Source organism: Pelodiscus sinensis, chromosome 24 (assembly GCF_049634645.1).
Source record: "Pelodiscus sinensis isolate JC-2024 chromosome 24, ASM4963464v1, whole genome shotgun sequence".
Taxonomy (NCBI): Eukaryota; Metazoa; Chordata; order Testudines; family Trionychidae; genus Pelodiscus; species Pelodiscus sinensis.
The window spans coordinates 2520646-2538828 of NC_134734.1; the positions used below are offsets into that span (position 1 = coordinate 2520646).

The 18183-nt window shown below is 49.0% G+C and overlaps 1 protein-coding gene across 2 annotated transcripts; it reads left to right on the plus strand.

Annotated features, from left to right (window-relative positions):
• Positions 1 to 5335: 5335 nt before the first annotated feature.
• On the plus strand, positions 5336 to 15884 carry LOC102453473 (chemerin-like receptor 1). Of its 2 annotated transcripts, XM_006113696.4 has the most exons (4): positions 5336 to 5454; positions 11500 to 12061; positions 12864 to 12983; positions 14178 to 15128. In XM_006113696.4, exon 4 carries the CDS (start codon positions 14244 to 14246, stop codon positions 15078 to 15080), a length of 837 nt encoding a protein of 278 aa, XP_006113758.2. In that variant the 5' UTR covers positions 5336 to 5454; positions 11500 to 12061; positions 12864 to 12983; positions 14178 to 14243; the 3' UTR covers positions 15081 to 15128. The 2 variants fall into 2 exon arrangements, with proteins under 2 accessions (XP_006113758.2, XP_075763592.1); XM_075907477.1 differs by lacking the exons at positions 5336 to 5454; positions 11500 to 12061 and adding an exon at positions 15612 to 15884 and having other exon boundaries at positions 12117 to 12983; positions 14178 to 15049.
• The last annotated feature ends 2299 nt before the right edge of the window (positions 15885 to 18183 follow it).

The following is an 18183-nucleotide window of genomic DNA, read 5'->3' on the forward strand; positions in this document are numbered from 1 at the left end:
ATTAGCGGTTGGATCTTATTCCTCTATAAAAGAAAATACAGATCCGGGTATGTCTACATGTGTCAGAGCGTTGGCCCTGCACTGGCCGTTTAAGGGCAAAATCCCAGCCCTGGGTGAGGGTTGCAAGGGAAGCCCAGCTGAGGCCGTTCTGGTTAATGAGGGCCCAGCTGGGGGTTATATAAAGAAAGACTCTGGGGGGGGAGAGAGAATTGACTTTTGCTTTGGCTAGAGAGCGGGAGGGACCTGGTGGCCAGGGAAGCAGCAGCAGCAGCAGCAGCAGCAGCAGCAGTAGGAGGTGGCTTCCTGGAGACAGAGCAGGGGTGGGAAGGCAGGCAGAGTTGGGGAAGCTTTGGCCAAGCATTCTCCCAGGCTACAGGGTCTGAAGCAAGGCCTGAGGCTACTAGGGCTGTAGTGAGGCAGGCAGGGGCAGCAGGTCCACACCCCTTTGCCCCTGTAGGGTTGCCAGGTGTCGAGTATTGACCTGGACAGTCTGGTATTTTTGCTTCCTGTCTGGGGGAAAAAAATTTAGAAAATACTGGACACCTAAAATGTTTAGTATTTTCTGATTTTTTTTCCCCCCAGCGAGGAGGCAAAAATACTGGATACCTGGCCACCCTAGGGCCCAGCCCTCAGCCTCTCTCCCCAGACCCTGATACCCCCTGCCCCTGGAACTGTTTATCTGGTTCCACAGGGAAGCTAACTTCTGACTTGAACAAGAACACAAAATGGCTGCTGGCAAAAAGCCTAAAGACCAAGGAAATGCAATTGCATTCTTTTGCAGGAAAATCAAAAGAACAGAGGGGTTTTTCCAGCATTGGTATGGCTCTTTCTATGAGGAAGAAGCCCTTTTCTGCAAAAGCTCTTTTTTTACAAAGGCATATGTGGACAGGAAAGAAGGACTTTTTTTGAAAGAAGAAAAAGTACAGGTGCCCTGGTGGCCACTCCATCCTTAGCAATCATAGCTTACATGAGCGAGAGCATCCACACTCAATGGATGTGATCTTTCAAAAAAACAAATAGCTTTTCTGATGCACTTCGGCAGGGTGGACGCTCTTTTTGGAAGAAGTTTTTCCAGATCTTTTCTGAAAAAAAGCTTCTTCCAAAAGAAGCCTGCAGTCTAGATGGAGTATTGTGTCCAGTTCTGGGCACTGCATTTCAAGAAAGATGTGGAGAAATTGGAGAGGGTCCAGAGAAGAGCAACAAGAATTATTAAAGGTCTAGAGAACATGACCTACGAAGGAAGGCTGAACGAATTGGGCTTTAGTTTAGAAAAGAGAAGATCGAGGGGGGACATGAGAGCAGTTTTCAGGTATCTAAAAGGGTGTCATGAGGAGGAGGGAGAAAACTTGTTCATCTTGGCCTCTGAGGATAGAACAAGAAGCAATGGGCTTAAACTGCAGCAAGGGAGGTTTAGGTTGGACATTAGGAAAAAGTTCCTAACTGTCAGGGTGGTCAAACACTGGAATAAATTGCCCAGGGAGGTTGTGGAATCTCTGTCTCTGGAGATATTTAAGAGTAGGTTAGATAAATGTCTATCAGGGATGGACTAGACAGTATTTGGTTCTGCCATGAGGGCAGGGGACTGGACTCAATGACCTCTCGAGGTCCCTTCCAGTCCTAGTATTCTATGATTCTATGAAACCAGTTCCCAATCCATGAAAGGACCTTCCCTCTTATCCCATGAGAACTTACTTTGCTTAAGAACCTTTGGTGAAGGACCTTGTCAAAGGCTTTCTGGAAATCTAAGTACACTAGAGCCACTGGATCCCCCTTGTCCGCATATTTGTTGGCCCCCTCAGAGAATTCTAGTAGGTCAGTGAGGTACGTTTCCCTCTACAAAAAACATATTGATTCCCCCCCCCCAAAAGCTATATTCATTCATGTGTCTGACAGTTTTATTCCTTTGCCTGGTACTGACATTAGACTTACCAGTCTGCAATTGTCAAGGTCACCTCTAGAGCCCTTTTTAAAGGTTGGTGTCATATTAGCTATTCTTTAGTCATCTGCTTCAGAAGGAGATTTAAGTAACGGATTACGAACCACACTTAGCAGTTCTGCAGTTTCGCATTTGAGTTCCTTCAGGACTCTTGGGCGATACCATCCGGTCCTGGTGACTTATTGCTGCTTATCAATTTGTTCCCAAACCTCCTCTAATGGTACCTCAAGCGGGAACATTTCCTCAGGTGTCACTTGAAAGGAATGGCTCAAGCGTAGGAATCTCCCTCATGCCCTCAGCCGTGAAGAGCAATGCAAAGAATTCACTGAGTTACTGTACAATGACCTTATCAGCCTTATTGTCCTTGAGTGTCTCCTTAGCATCTCCTTGGCTTCCTGCTTCTGACGTACTAGGCATTTTTTTGCTATTTCCTTTTGAGTGTTTGCTTGGCAATTCTTCAAATTCTTTTGGCCTCCCTCATTGCGTTTTCATACTTTGCAAACCTACGTGTCTGCTCTTTTCTATTTGCCTCAGTGGAGTTTAACTTCCACTTTCTAAACCAAGCCCTCATGCCTCTCCCAGTTGCTTGTACTTTGTTGTTTAGCCTCTGTGGCACTTTTTTAGTTCTCTCACTAGTTCCTTTTTAATTTGGGCTACACATTTAATTTGACCCTCTGTCACAGTGGCTTTAAAACTTTTCCATGCGGCTACCAGGGATTTTACTTTTGACACTGTGCCTTTCAGTTTCTGTTCCACTAACCTCCTTCTTTGTGTGTGGTTCCCCTTTCTGAAATTAAATGCCACCATGTTGGCATTTTCCCCACCACAGAGACGTTAAATGTGTTATATGATGGTCACTATTACTAAGCGGTCCAGCTGTATTCACCTCTTGGCCCAGATCCTGCACCCTACTTAGAACTAAATCAAGAGTAGCCCCTCCCCTTCTGGGTTCCAGGACCAGCTACTCCAAGAAAGAGTCATTTATAGTGTCAAACTTCTGCTCTGAATCACATCCTGAGGTGACGTGTACCCAGTCATTGTGGGGATAGTTGAAATCGGTGCTTTTTTCTATTAAAAAAAGGTGTCAGTACTCCAGGGGAAAAGTTGTTGAGCTCTGACTGGAGGTGCCGGTACTGCGCCTGGAGATGCCGGTATTGTGTCTGGAGGTGCCAGTACTGCGTACCCAGCAGTACCACCCCAAAAAAAGCACTTATTGAAATCCCCCACTATTATTGAGTTTTTAATGCCGATAGCCTCTCATCTCCCATTAGCATTTCACAGGCATTATCACTGTCCTGGTCAGGTGTTCGGTGATATATCCCTCCTGCTGTATTATTACTGGAGCATGGAACTACTACCCACAGAGAGTCTCTGGCAGAGTTTGGTTCATTTATGATTTTTAGTTCATTTGATTCAACTTTCACCTGTGTATATCACTAACTCGAAGAGTAGCAACCCTCAGAGTGCGTGGCCAGAATCCTACTCCAATTGAAAGGCCAAACAAGTGAAACGGGGTCCATGATACAGTTCTTCCAGTTGTAACACTTTACCATCTATTAACTAGTGACACAGGATTAAAAAAAAATTAAGATCAGAGTTTGCAGAGATCTGCAACACTAAAAAAAATTCTGTTAAAAGAACCCTTTTCTTCTTGACCATAAGCCATTAACACCAATGTAAACTTCGTTTGAAGTGTAATCATGCAAATATCATGAGCTAGTCCAGGGGCGACCAACCCATTTAACAAAGAGCCAAAACAACAGCAAAAGAAATGCGAAGAGCCACATCAGAATTGTCAAGCAAAAAAAAAAAAAAAAAGAGGCTGCCCCTTTAAGAAACCCTAACAAACTCTCCTCTGTCCCCACCTCACTGCGCAGACACCAGCACCCACTCGCCCCTTGTTTCTTCCCTTGTCATGGGAGTCCAATGGGCTCCAGAGAGAGGCCCCCGGTGCCCTACCTAGCTGGTTCCATCCAGGGGGGAACAAAGGGTGGAGGATGGGAGAGGGGAGAAGAGGGGCCCAGGTGACCCTATTTGCCTGGACAGGAGACTGAGTCCAGGGGAGCGGCTGCTATAGGGGATATAGGCTGGGCTGGAAGGAGGGAGCTGTGGGACAGGGCAGAGAGAGCAGGCAGAGCCCAAATGGTGTCAGGGGAGACACAGACATGCTGGGCAGAGGGGGTCCAGGCCTGAGGGACCCTTTTCTGTGTTCAAAGCTCAATAACCACCCCCCCCCCCCATGTGACACTGGCTGAGAGTCACTCTGGGCTGGGGAACAGGGCTGCACTGTCCCCTCTGGGAGTGAAGGACCCAGGGCCCAGAGGGAGGGGACCCCCCCAAGGGGGCCCACAGCAGAGACGGGTTGAGGGCTCTGAGAGGCACTGGCCCAGGAGGCAGAGAGATGGACCCCACACCCCAAGAGAGAGGGGGTTCCCTGAGGGGGGCCTGTCACACTGGAGCGGGGCTCCCCGAGTGTGGGTTGTTGCTTTGGAGGGGGCTCCTTGAGGGGGGATTGTCGCACTAGAGGGGGCTCCTTGAGGGGGGTTGTCCCCCTTCCTGCTACCCCATCCACTCCCCTCATCCCACTGGCTAGAGCCGGTTGACATTAGCTGTGCATCCTGCAAGCAGGTGACAAAACAGAAACCAAACGAGATTCAGGAAGTGCTCTTTGACCCATGGATTCCTCACTAGGCACGTAAATTCAGAATGGCGAGCAACAAGTCACATACACTGCAATGCAGAACTGCATTTCCCGCACTCCCAGACAGAGGTCAAAAACTGTGGGGCAGAAAGGGGGTGGAACAGGGGGCTGAGCTCTTGGCCGTTAATCCCAGTGGATCCCAATGCCTGGTGCACCAGGGCCACATCCAGCGGGGGAGCCCCTTCCTGCTCTCGAGCGAGATTCCCCTGGGGACTGCTTCCAACCTGGCATGAGCCTGGCTACCTAGGAGCTCAGGCTGAACTGAAACGTGGATGTGAGACACAGGCTGGCTGGAGGCCGGGCTGTGGTTCGTGTGGTTTCCAGCTCAGCGCGAGGGTTTCCTGAGTGCTAGCTGGGCCAGGGCTGGGGTCCCTGCAGCAGCGGCTTCTTTTAGAATCTCATGTGGCCGACTCTGGTCTTGTACCGCAGCCAGGAGGGGATCGGAGGGTGCAAAGTCCCAGCTGGTGTCTCTGCTCCTGGCACCTCGCCCGGTGGAGATGTCTAAACATGTTGGTCTCCGCCCCAGCTCCCTGCCGTCTTCCCTGCCCTCCTGGATGTGGGCTGCCGAACACAGAGAACTCGCTAGGGTTGGTAGGGCAATTGTGATTCACATGAGAACTGCATGGAGCAGTGGCTGCTGCAGGCCTTGCAGGCTTTGCAGAAGTGGTTGGACCCAGCTACGTACATTGTTCACCCTCCTAGATACACCCCCACACACAACTTCCTGCTGCCGGCCAGTCCGGGTGAGTTACAGGAGTTGTGTTGGGGACCTGGGATGGGGCTCGACTCAGAGACGCTGCGTCACCTCAAGACACGGGTAAGGAAATGAGGGTTAGGAAACCCTCCAGCTTCCCCAAAGGGTGTAATTCTGCCCTTCCCCTCCAGCTATTCCTAGGATCTCCCCCTTCCTTTTGCCCCATCCACCACCCTCATCCCACTGGCTACAGTCGGTTGACATTAGTTGTGTGTCCTGTGGTGAGAGGTCATGAGCCCCCATTCCGCTGGGTGTTGAGCGACACTGTCCAAATTCAGGGGTGCTGCACAGGCAAATGTTTGAAGGGGAAACTGAGGCCGATAGCTGTGACGTGACTCAGCCAAACTCCCTGAGCGGTTCAGTAAGTCTGGGATGGAACCCAGGAGTCCTGACTCCCCGTCCAGCCACTCAAATTGACTCTTGCAACAGCCTTTTATTAAACAAAAGGTGTTAGGAGCCTCCCCTTTCTCTGGTGCACTGCCTGGGGGCTTGTTTGTTGTCAGTGGTTGTTGAAAGCTGGAATATCCCCGTCAAAATTTTTTTTAAAAGAGCAGGGGGAGAGGGAGGATCGGTCACCAGTTACATTCTCGAATAAACCAGAGATTCTCCAGTCCCTTAGGGAAACCAACAGCGAAAAGCGTATTTGGGACTTTCAGGCCATGTCTACACGACAGAAAATCATAGAATCATAGATTACTAGGACTGGAAGGGACCTCGAGAGGTCATTGAGTCTAGTCCCCTGCCCTCATGGCAGGACCAAATACTCTCTTGACCATCCCTGATAGACATTTATCTAACCTACTCTTAAATCTCTCCAGAGATGGGGATTCCACAACCTCTCTGGGCAACTTTCTTTTATTAGTTTTAAACCTGCTACCCATTAATTTCATTTGGTGCCCTCTAGTTCTTCTATTATGGGAACTAATAAATAACTTTTCTTTATCTGCTCTCTCCACACCACTCATGATTTTATAGACCTCTATCATATCCCCCCTCAGTCTCCTCTTTTCTAAACTGAAAAGTCCCAGTCGCTTTAACCTCTCTTCTTGTGGGACCCGTTCCAAACCTCTAATCATTTTAGTTGCCCTTTTCTGAACCCTTTCCAAGGCCAAAATATCTTTTTTGAGGTGAGGAGACCACATCTGTACACAGTATTCAAGATGTGGGCGTCCCATAGTTTTATACAGGGGCAGTAAGATATTCTGGGTCTTATTTTCTATCCCTTTCTTAATAATTCCTAGCATCCTATTTGCCTTTTTGACGGCCGCTGCACACTGTGTGGAAGTTTTCAGAGAACTGTCCACGATAACTCCCAGATCTCTTTCCTGATTTGTCGTAGCCAAATTAGCCCCCATCATACTGTACGTATAGTTGGGGTTATTTTTCCCGATGTGCATTACTTTACACTTATCCACATTAAATTTCATTTGCCATTTTGTTGCCCAATCACTCAGTTTGGTGAGATCTTGTTGGAGTCCCTCACAGTCTGCTTCTGTCTTGACTATCCTAAACAGTTTGGTATCATCCGCAAACTTTACCACCTCACTGCTTACCCCTTTCTCCAGATCATTTATGAATAAGTTGAAAAGGATTGGTCCCAGGACTGACCCTTAGGGGACACCACTAGTTACCCCTCTCCATTCTGAAAATTTACCATTTATTCCTACCCTTTGTTTCCTGTCTTTTAACCAGTTCTCAATCCAAGAAAGGACCTTCCCTCTTATCCAATGGCCATGTAATTTACACAAGAGCCTTTGGTGAGGGACCTCGTCAAAGGCTTTCTGAAAATCTAAGTATAGTGTATCTATTGGATCACCCTTGTCTGCATGTTTGTTAACCCCTTCAAAGAACTCTGAGGGTATGTCTACACTACCCCGCTAGTTCGAACTAGCGGGGTAATGTATGCATACCGAACGTGCAAATGAAGCCCGGGATTTGAATTTCCCGGGCTTTATTTGCATAAGCTGGCCGGCGCCATTTTTAAATGCCGGCTTGTTCGAACCCCGTGCCACGCGGCTACACGCGGCACAGGCTAGATAGTTCGAACTAGCTAGCCATTCTGAACTATGTGTACGCCTCGTGGAACGTGAATCACGTGGAATGAGGTGTACAGATAGTTCGGAATGGCTAGCTAGTTCGAACTATCTAGCCCGTGCCGCGTGTAGCCGCGCAGCACGGGGTTCGAACAAGCCGGCATTTAAAAATGGCACCGGCCGGCTTATGCAAATAAAGCCCGGGAAATTCAAATCCCGGGCTTCATCTGCATGTTCGGTATGCATACATTACCCCGCTAGTTCGAACTAGCGGGGTAGTGTAGACATACCCTAATAGATTAGTAAGACATGATTTCCCATTACAGAAACCATGTTGACTTTTGTCCAACAAATTATGTTCTTCTACATGCCTCACAATTTTATTCTTTACTATTTCGACTAATTTGCCCAGTACTGAAGTTAGACTTACCGGTCTGTAATTGCTAGGATCGCCTCAAGAGCCCTTTTTAAATATTGGTGTCATGTTGGCTACCCTCCAGTCATTAGGTACGGAAGCCGATTTAAAGGACAGGTTACAAACCACAGATAATAGTTCAGCAATTTCCCATTTGAGTTCCTTTAGAACCCTTGGATGAATGCCATCAGGTCTCGGAGATTTGTTAACATTAAATTTTTCTATTTGTTCCAAAACCTCCTCTAATGACACTTCAATCCGGGACAGTTCCTCAGATTCATCACCCACAAAGGACGGTGCAGATTTGGGAATCTCCCTAACGTCCTCAGCCGTGAAGACCGAAGCAAAGAAATCATTTAGTTTCTCCACAATGGCTTTATCGTCCTTGATTGCTCCTTTTATATCTCGATCGTCTAGGGGACCCATGGGTTTTTTAGCAGGCTTCCTGCTTCTAATGTACCTAAAAAGCATTTTGTTAGTTCTTTTGGAGTTTTTGGCTAGCCGCGCCTCAAAATCTTTTTTTGCTTTTCTTATTACATTTTTACACTTGATTTGACAGTGTTTATGTTCCTTTCTATTTATCTCACTAGGATTGGACTTCCACTTCTTAAAAGTGGGGCCTTTTTGCCCCTCACTGCTTCTTTTACATGGTGGTTAAGCCACGGTGACTCTTTTTTAGGTCTCTTGATATGTTTTTTAATTTAGGGTATACATTTAAGTTGGGCCTCTATTATGGTGTCTTTAAAAAGTTTCCATGCAGCTTGCAGGGATTTGGCTCTAGTCATTGTGCCTTTCAATTTCCGTTTAACCAACCTCCTCATTTTTGTGTAATTCCCCTTTTTGAAATTAAATGCCAGAGTGTTGGACTGATGAGTTTTTCTTCCCACCACAGGAATGTTGAATGTTATTATATTATGGTCACTATACCCAAGCAGTCCTGTAATGGTTATCTCCTGGACCTGATCCTGCACTCCACTCAGGACCAAATCGAGAATTGCCTCTCCCCTTGTGGGTTCCTGCACCAGCTGCTCCAAGGAACAGTCATTTAAGCCATTGAGAAATTTTATCTCTGGTTCTCTTCCTGAGGTGACATGTATCCTGTCAATATGGGGATAATTAAAGTCCCCCATTATTATAGAGTTCTTTATTTTGGTAGCCTCTCTAATCTCCCTCAGCATTTCAATGTCAGTATCGCTGTCCTGGTCAGGTGGTTGGTAATATATCCATACTGCTAATTTCATATTATTGGAGCATGGAATTACTATGGAACATGGTAATGGCTCCATTACTATTGGAGCATGGAACATGTTGATTCATTTAAGCTTTTTATTTAATTTGATTCTACATTATCTTTCACATACAGTGCCACTCCGCCACCCACCCGGCCTGCTCTATCCTTTCGATATATTTTATATCCCGGTATGATTGTGTCCTACAGATTTTCCTCATTCCACCAGGTTTCAGTGATGCCTATTATGTCAATGTCCTCCTTTAATACGAGGTACTCTAGTTCACCCATCTTATTAGTCAGACTCCTAGCATTTGTGTAGAAGCACTTTAAAAATTTGTCACTGCTTATTTGTCTACCCTTCCCTGATGCATTGGATTCCTTTATATGCGGTTGTTTGTCTGCTCTGGCCCATGGTTTGTCCTCTCCCCTCCTCTCTTTGGGTATGTCTACACTACCACCGTAGTTTGAACTAGCGGGGTATTGTAGTCAACCGGAGTTGCAAATGAAGCCCGGGATTTGAATTTCCCGGGCTTCATTTGCATGTTGCCGGGCGCCGCCATTTTTAAATGTCCGCTAGTTCGGACTCCATGCCCCATGGCTGCATGCGGCACGAATAGGTAGTTCGGACTAGGCTTCCTATTCCGAACTACGAGGAGTACAGGTAGTTCGGAATAGGAAGCCTAGTCCGAACTACCTAGTTCGTGCCACGTGTAGCCGCGGGGCACGGAGTCCGAACTAGCGGACATTTAAAAATGGCGGCGCCCTGCAACATGCAAATGAAGCCTGGGAAATTCAAATCCCGGGCTTCATTTGCAACTCCGGTTGACTAAATTACCACCCTAGTTCGAACTAGGGTGGTAGTGTAGACATACCCTTTCTGACTACACTTTAGAGAATCTTTATCAATGGATTCTCCTCTAAGAGAAGTCTCCATCCGATTTATGTGTATCTCTGCACCAATCGGCTTTCCCCCCATCTCTTAATTTAAAAACTGCTCTACGGCCTTTTTAATGTTTAGTGCCAGCAGTCTGGATCCACCTTGGTTTAGGTTCAGCCCATCCTTCCTGTGTAGGTTCCCCGTCTCCCAAAAGTGTCCCCAGTTCCTAATAAAGCCAAACCCCTCTTCCCTACACCATCGTCTCATCCACGCATTGAGACTCTGAAGCTCTGCCTGCCTACCTGGCCCTTCACGTGGAACTGGAAGCATTTCCGAGAACGCCGCCATAGAGGTCCTGGATTTCAGTCTCTTTCCTAGCAACCTCAATTTGGCCTCCAGGACATCTCTCCTACCCTTCCCTATGTCATTGGTACCTACATGTACCACGACCACCGGCTCCGCCCCAGCACTATGCATAAGTCTATCTAGATGCCTCAAGAGATCCGCAACCTTCGCACCAGGCAGGCAAGTCACCATACAGTTCTCCCGGTCATCACAAGCCCAACTATCTATGCTTCCAACAATCGAATCACGCACTACTAACACCTGCCTCTTCCTAACAACTGGCGTTCCCTCCCCCTCAAAGGTATCCTCAGTGTGAGAGGATACCGCAACATCCTCTGGAAGGAGGGTCCCAACTACGGGATGGTTTCCCTCTGTTCCCATTGAATGTTCTGTTCCCTTGAGACTTTCATCCTCTTTAAGAGCATTGGGGCTCTCAGACTGGAGGTGGGACAGTTTAACTCCCTTGCTGCAGTTTAAGCCCATCGCTTCCTGTTCTATCCTCAGAGGCCAAGATGAACAAGTTTTCTCCCTCCTCCATATGACACCCTTTTAGATCCCTGAAAACTGCTCTCATGTCCCCCCTCCATCTTCTCTTTTCTAAACTAAACAAACCTAATTCTTTCAGCCTTCCTTCATAGGTCATGTTCTCTAGACCTTTAATCATTCTTGTTGCTCTTCTCTTGACCCTCTCCAATTTCTCCATCTTTCTCCCGGAGTATTTCACAGTGACTATGACCGGTCATATATCTCCACTGCTATATTGTCCTTAGGGTATGGAATGAGTATCCAGCAAAAGTCCATGTGTAACCTTGGATGGGCCAGATTTCACTGCCCTTCTCCAGTGTCTAAAAACCCCCCACTCCTCTAGAAAGTACTAGAGACTCAGAACTCGGACTGGAAGGAATTTTAGCAAGGACTGCCCAGTGTCAGCCTCCCAACATTCAAGTTCCAAAAGAAACTAAAAAAAAAGAATTTAATTGAATAACTTTATAAAATCTTATGAAGAAACACATAGAACACGCCCACTGTGGAACCCACAGCTACTGTTTACAGTAAACAGAAGTAAAGAGAAAACCAAAAATAAAATGTGAACCTTCCACTCCACACGGACGCAATAAGAAAAGTTCACGAAAGTCTCAGTTTGTGCCTCTGCTCGTCCAGTCTGCACCATGTGCTGATTCTGAACCATCTCTCCACTTGCTCACAGGGATCTTCAGTTGGAGTCCGGGCAGCCTCCTTCCCTGGCGTGGATCACGGCTAGGCAGCCCAGCAACAGTAACACTCAACTCACTCCACCTCCCCACTGAGGTCTCTTAAAGACACAGCTCCCTACTAGGTGCCTGGGTTACACATACTCCAGTTTGGTTCATTAAAAATTCCTACTTAATTTGATTCGCTGCTCTTTTCACATATATAGTGCTCCCCATCCGACCCAGCCTGTTCTGTCCTTCCGATATAATTGGTACCCGGGTAATACCCTGTCCTACTGATCATCCATGTTTCACCAAGTTTCTCTGACACCTGTTTCGCCAATCTGCTCATTTCATAACTTCACATTTTACTAGGCCATTGCAGAATATATTTTATAGAGCAGATTAAGTATCCAGGAGGGGAATTCGGCATGAAAAATTAAACAGTCTACAAGAAAAAAAACCAAGCACACACACAGCTTGCTGCTGCCAGCTGAGCCAGTCCGGACGAGCTGCAGGAGTCATGTGGTTGACATGGGATGGGGCTCGATTCGGAAACACTGTCACCTCAGAACACAGGTAAGGAAATGAGGGAAACCCTTCAGCTGCCCTACAGGTCACTCTCTCCCCCCCCCCCCCCCAAAAAGTGCAGCTGGCAAAGTTTCTCCTGGGCTTCCTCAAAGTCCCCCAGTATCCGTGTGCTCGTGGAGCCCAAGATGGCAGCTGTTGAAGGGTGCCTGATATGGCCAAAAATCTAAGGCACCCACCTTTTCTTTTTTTGCCTGACAATTCCGGTGTGGCTCTTGCATTTTTTCCACCGCTGTTCTGGCTCTCTTTCTTCCATCATTATGTTCACAGTACTTGTCAGCAAATATGCGACAGAACAAAAACCAAAGGAGATTCAGGAAATGCTCTTTTACCCATGGATTCCTCACTAGGCATGACACTTGGGGCCTGGAGGCGACGGATGTGAGACACAGGCAGGCCTGTGGTTCGTGTGGTTTCTAGCCCAGCGCGAGGTTTTCCTGAGTGCTAGCTGGGCCAGTGCTGAGGTCCCCATAGCGGAGGCGGGGTTTAGAATCTCATGTGGCTGACTCTGGTCTTGTACCGCTGCCAGGAGGGGAAAAGAGGGTGCAAAGTCCCAGGTGGGGTCTCTGCTCCTGGCACCTCACCCGGTGGAGATGGCTGAATATGTTTGGTCTCAGCCTCAGCTCTCTGCCGTCTTCCCTGCCCTCCTGGATGTGGGCTGCCGCACACAGAGAACTTGCTAGGGTTGGGAGGGCACTTGTGATACACGTGACAAATGCATGTGGCTGCTGCAGGCCTTGCAGGCTTTGCAGAAGTGGTTGGACCCAGCTATGTCCATTGTTCACCCTCCTAGATACACCCCCACTCACGGCTTCCTGCTGCCGGCTGGGCCAGTCTGAGCGAGCTGCAGGAGTCGTGTTGTAGATCTGGGACGGTGCTCGACTCGGAGACACTGCGTCACCTCAAGACACAGGTAAGGAAACGAGGGAAACCCTCCAGCTGCCCCACAGGGTGTCATTCTGCCCTTACCCCCTTCCCTCCAGCTGTTCCCTGGATCTCCCCCTTTCTCCTGCCCCATCCACCCCCCTCATCCTACTGGCTAGAGGCGATTTACATTAGTTGTGTGTCCTGTGGTGAGAGGTCATGAGCCCCCATCCCACTGGGTGTTGAATGACACTGTCCAACTTCAGGGTTGCAGCACAGGCAAATGTTTGGAGGGGAAACTGAGGCCCAAACCTGTGATGCAACTCAGCCAAGTCCTGACTCCCCGTCCAGCCACTCAAATGGTCTTTTCCAAAAGCCTTTCATTAGACAAAAGGGGTTAGGGGCCTCCCCTTTCTCTGGTGCACTATCCGGGGGCTTGTTTGATGTTGGGGTTGTTGAAAGCTGGAATATCCCCTTCTAAAAAATGTCAAAAAGATCTGGGGGAGAGGGCGGATTGGTCACTGGTTACATTCTTAACTAAACCAGAGAGTCTCCAGCCCCTTTAGGAAACCAAGAGCAAAAAGAGTATTCGGGACTTTCCGGCCATGACTATACAACAGAGGAGATCAAAGCTGCCTCTGTCAATCTTCTGGGGTTTGAATTTGTGGGTCTAGTGAAGCCCCTGAGAGGGGCTCTGAACTGAGAGAGCCGGTCACCCTGCTCCTGCAAAAAGTAAGTGAAGCCAAAGGCAGACAAAAGCCGAGAAAAGATGAACGGACCTGAAGTTGCTGAATGTGGTTGAATTTGACCTTGTCCTGTAGGGTGCACCAGGGTGAAGGAGGCTCAGGGGGAAATGTCGCCCAGAGCTCTGTCTTTGCATCTGAGCAACTCGTCCCTCCTGCCCTGCCCCCCTGGCTCCAAAATTCAAATGACCAGCAATGAGCTAAACAGGTTTTTTTAATTTGGGCTGGGTAACCCCCTCCCCCCATGTAAAACCAAAACCTGTTGGGGCTGGGTACAGGGAAATCAAACCTTGCATCTTTGCAGTGACGTCACTGAGTCGACCCCTGCTCGCCCTGCAGTTCACTGCATCTAAGGTCTTTGTACCACTGAGGCCATCGGCCCGCAAGGATTCGATCCCTCCTCAGCTCAGCCCAGGGACTGGAAGTTTATAAACGCTGCCTCTGTCTCGCTCTGTCCCTGTCCTGCAGCCCTTTTCAGTTCTCTCCCTTCTCCCCTTCAGCCCAAAGTCTGCCCCGCCCAGCCCTGAGGAGAAGGGGGCCATATTGTGACAGCAGCTCCTCCAAGAATGGAGTTCCGAATCTTCTTCTTCGTGCTGTGCAGCTTGGCCTTCCTCATTGGGGCACCGTTGAACGGCTACGTCTTCTTCATCGCCAGCTGCCGTGTGGAGAGGACAGCCAGCGCCCTGTTGTTCCTGAACAAGGCCCTGTCCGATTTCATCTTCATCCTCTGCCTGCCCCTCAGATTCGTTTTCATCTACTTACTTCATGTAGACTGGGCCAGGAGGCTGAGCAGCACCATCACCTCCCTGCACATGTTCTCCAGCGCCTTCCTCCTCACGGCCATCAGCATCGATCGCTGCGTCCTCACGGCACAGCCTGAGTGGGCTCAGAAACACCGCACGGCCTCCCTGGCCTTCTGGGTGGGTCTGGTTACATGGGCCCTGTCTGCTGGGTTCAGCTTACGGTACGGTGACCTCTGGGAATCCCTCTTCCCACCTGCCAGCACCAGCATGAATTTACGAGTGGATCCAGGGAGGGCGAAGGCAGACGTCGAAATCCAGTTTCTGGTCGGATTCCTGATCCCATTATCCTTGAGCCTGATCCCAACCTTCTGCATCGTTCTCGCTGCCAGGCTGAGAAGGAACCAGCTGATCCAGGCCACCCAGCCTCTCAAGATCCTTCTTGGCTTGATCCCGACCTTTTTCCTCTGCTGGCTGCCCTATCACGTCTTCTTTTTCCTGTGGATTTCTTCTAGGCAGTCTCTGCCTTTCAAAGTCACTGATAGCACTTTGGCTTGTGTCCTGGCTCCGGTGTATTTCTACAGCTGTGTCAACCCCGTCTTCTACCTCACCCTGGAGGAAGAGTTTCTGAGGTACCGGCAACGTGCTCGCAACCCCATGTAGCCAGACAGACACCCCCTCCCTCCCCATCACATCCATCTTATTTGCCTCTCTTAGCATAAAGCCGGCGCCGCCATTTTTAAAAGCCGGCTAGTGCGAACCCCCGTGCCGTGCGGCTACACGCGGCACGGGCTAGATTGTTCGAACTACGTAGCCATTCCGAACTATCTGTACTCCTCGTGGAACGAGGTGTACAGATAGTTCGGATTAGGAAGCCTAATCCGAACTATCTAGCCCGTGTCGCATGTAGCCGTGCGGCACGGGGTTCGCACTAGCCGGCTTTTTAAAATGGCGGCGCCGGCTTTATGCTAATGAAGCCCGGGAAATTCAAATCCCGGGCTTCATTAGCAAGTTCGGTATGCATACATTACCCCCCTAGTTCGAACTAGGGGGGGTAGTGTAGACATACCCTAGGATAGGTCCAGCACACACTCACTTTGAGTGTCATTCTACCCTCTACCTGCTGGTCGGGTTAAGTGTTTGACCTCCCGAGGTTCTATGGGGACGCCCACCTTGTATTTTCGTCTTTCCTAGGAATTGAGGGACCAGCCCTGGCCTGACATGCTGGAGTCGAGAGGCACAGAAGGGGGTAAAAATTGTACCTGGATGTGGTCCTCTGTCTTAAGTGTACACATAGAAAGAGTAAGCTGTTACTTGGTACCATTATTTCTATTTTTCTGACTTTATCTTCTTTGTAACCACTTTTAAAATCTATATTTTGCTAGTAGTTAAGAAATAGAGCAATAGCCATTGTAACCATATGATTTATAAGCTTCCTCAATAAACCTGTAACTGTTTAAGCTTTAACCTGACTCCTTCAGTTGCTGTAATAGAACCAAGCACAATTTAAAAGAACTTCAGCCGGTCTTAAGGGACAGATATAGGGAGCCTTGACCATCGGCTGACACCCCAACACCACCGATCACTTGGGACCGAAACCAGCCAATTAGCCCCATCCTCCAGCCCTCCCCATCATGAGCTGCACCCACTAGGGCCAATTTTAGGGGGTGCAGGACCCGGAATGTCGATATTGCCCGGAAGACAAATTCTCTGCGCTGGGACTAATAGTTTCTTTTTTACCCCAAAATTGTCTTTTATGGCAAGTGAATTCTGGGCCTCCTTTTCCAGGATTAGAAAACCTGTGTGATAACGAGAGCCGAGAGATCCAGGTGCTAAATCTGCGTAGCTGAACAGACAGAAGGTGACTTGATCCCAGGCTGTCAGTATCCAGACGGGAATGGATTTTGAACAGTGGGCTCTTCAGTCCAGCTGAGGAAGGTCTAACATCACCCAGGGAACAGAAGTTACACCCAGACAAATTCATCCTGAAAGTGAGACACTGACCCCGGGAGCACTTTCCCAAGGGTCGTGGTGGATCCAGGACTGTTCCTCCCAATACACAAATGTGCAGCTGGGTAGGGTGCACCGAAACAGCACCCACTTTTGTGATGCCCTACGTAGCTGCCCACTGTGTGTGCAGCATTGCCAGCTCCAGTACCCAGCCAGTGACGGGTGGGGGGGTTCAGGGCATGGAATAACTCCCCTGCTCTGTCTCTGCCCCGCCCCAACCCGACTGCACCCTTCCCCCAAGCTCTCCTGCTTGCTCAGCACCCAGCTGCTGTCTGTGAGTGCAGGGTGGGCCGAGCATCCTCCTGCCCCTCTCCTACCCCCTACAGCTCTGGGACCTCCCCCTACAGCCCTGAAGTCTTGAGTGCAGCTCCCCCCATCCCTCACAGAGCGGCTCCCCCCTTTGGTCACTGGGGACTCATGGAAGGGGGCATGTAGAGGGGTGTAGGAGGAGTCAGGGCAGGAACTTGGGCACGAGGAGATCTAGAGGGGGCAGGAGTCAGGGTGAGGGAAGGCTTGGGGTAGAGGGTGAGGCAGAGAAGGGAGGCAGCACGCTCTGTGTTCCCCCTCACTCCCTAGGCACAGGAAGCAGGAAAAGCAACAGGGAGCTGGTGTAACCCCTCACACAGCCCTGAAATGGTGAGGGCGGGGGCAGGGCGCCCTCAGGGCTGGAGCCGAGATGGGAGCGTTCCTCCCCCTGTAGCCGAGTGTCCCAGCCGACCAACTTCTTGCCAGAGAACCGCATGAGGGCGCCTGCCCTCCTCTCCCCTCTGGAAATCCTTCCTTTGGGTTGTTTTAAATCTGCAACCTACTAATTTCATTTGGCGATCCCTAGTGCTTGTGTTATGAGGTGGAGGAGGATGGACCACTGCCTTATGTATCTCCTCCACGCCAGTCATGGGTCTATAGATCTCTGTCTTATCCCCCCACCATCGTCTCTGCTCCAACCTGAGCAGTCTCAGTCTCTTTAATCTCTCCTTATAGGGAGGTTGTTTCATACCCTGATCATTTCTGTCGCCCTTCTCGGCCCCTTTCCAGTTCCACGTTTATGCAGGTTTTAACGTGTGAGCATCCCATGGCTTCCAACATAGGCCATGTGATCCAATCTTTTCATAACCATGAGGGTTGGCTAGGAGCCTGGGAACTAAGGGGTTAACCTAGCCAGGTATCTGGTCAGCCAATGGTAAGGCAGGTAGAGATTTCAAACTGAGACAAAGGAAGTTTTAACATTTCCCTCCTTTGTCTCTGAGCCAGTTTGCTCTCTGGATACTGAGGGAGACAGAAGACAGGTCTCTCCAAGAAAAAGATGCTTCATAACTGGTACATCTAGACTACATCCCTTTTTCGGAAAAGGGATGTAACTTAGATGTATCGAAATTGCTAATGAATTTTTCGGCACGGAGCTTTGTCGGAGGAAAGTGGCAGTCTAGAGGGCGATCATTTAAAAATTAAAGCCTTTTTCGAAAGATCCCTTATCCCTCATGAAATGAGGTTTACAGGATCTTTCGAAACAGGCTTTATTTTTCGAAAGATCAGCCTCTAAACTGCCACTTTTCTTCGACAAGCTCCATGCCGAAAAAAGCAGTGGCCACTTTTATGCTAATGATATGTGGAATATTTAAATCCCTGCTTTATTAGCAACTTCAATGTGCCTAATCTGCATCTCTCTGTCGGCAGAGAGATGAAGTCTAGACACACCCAATGTGTAAGTTGGGTAATGTCTAGATAAATCTGTCAGGTTTTATTGTTTTCTGGTATG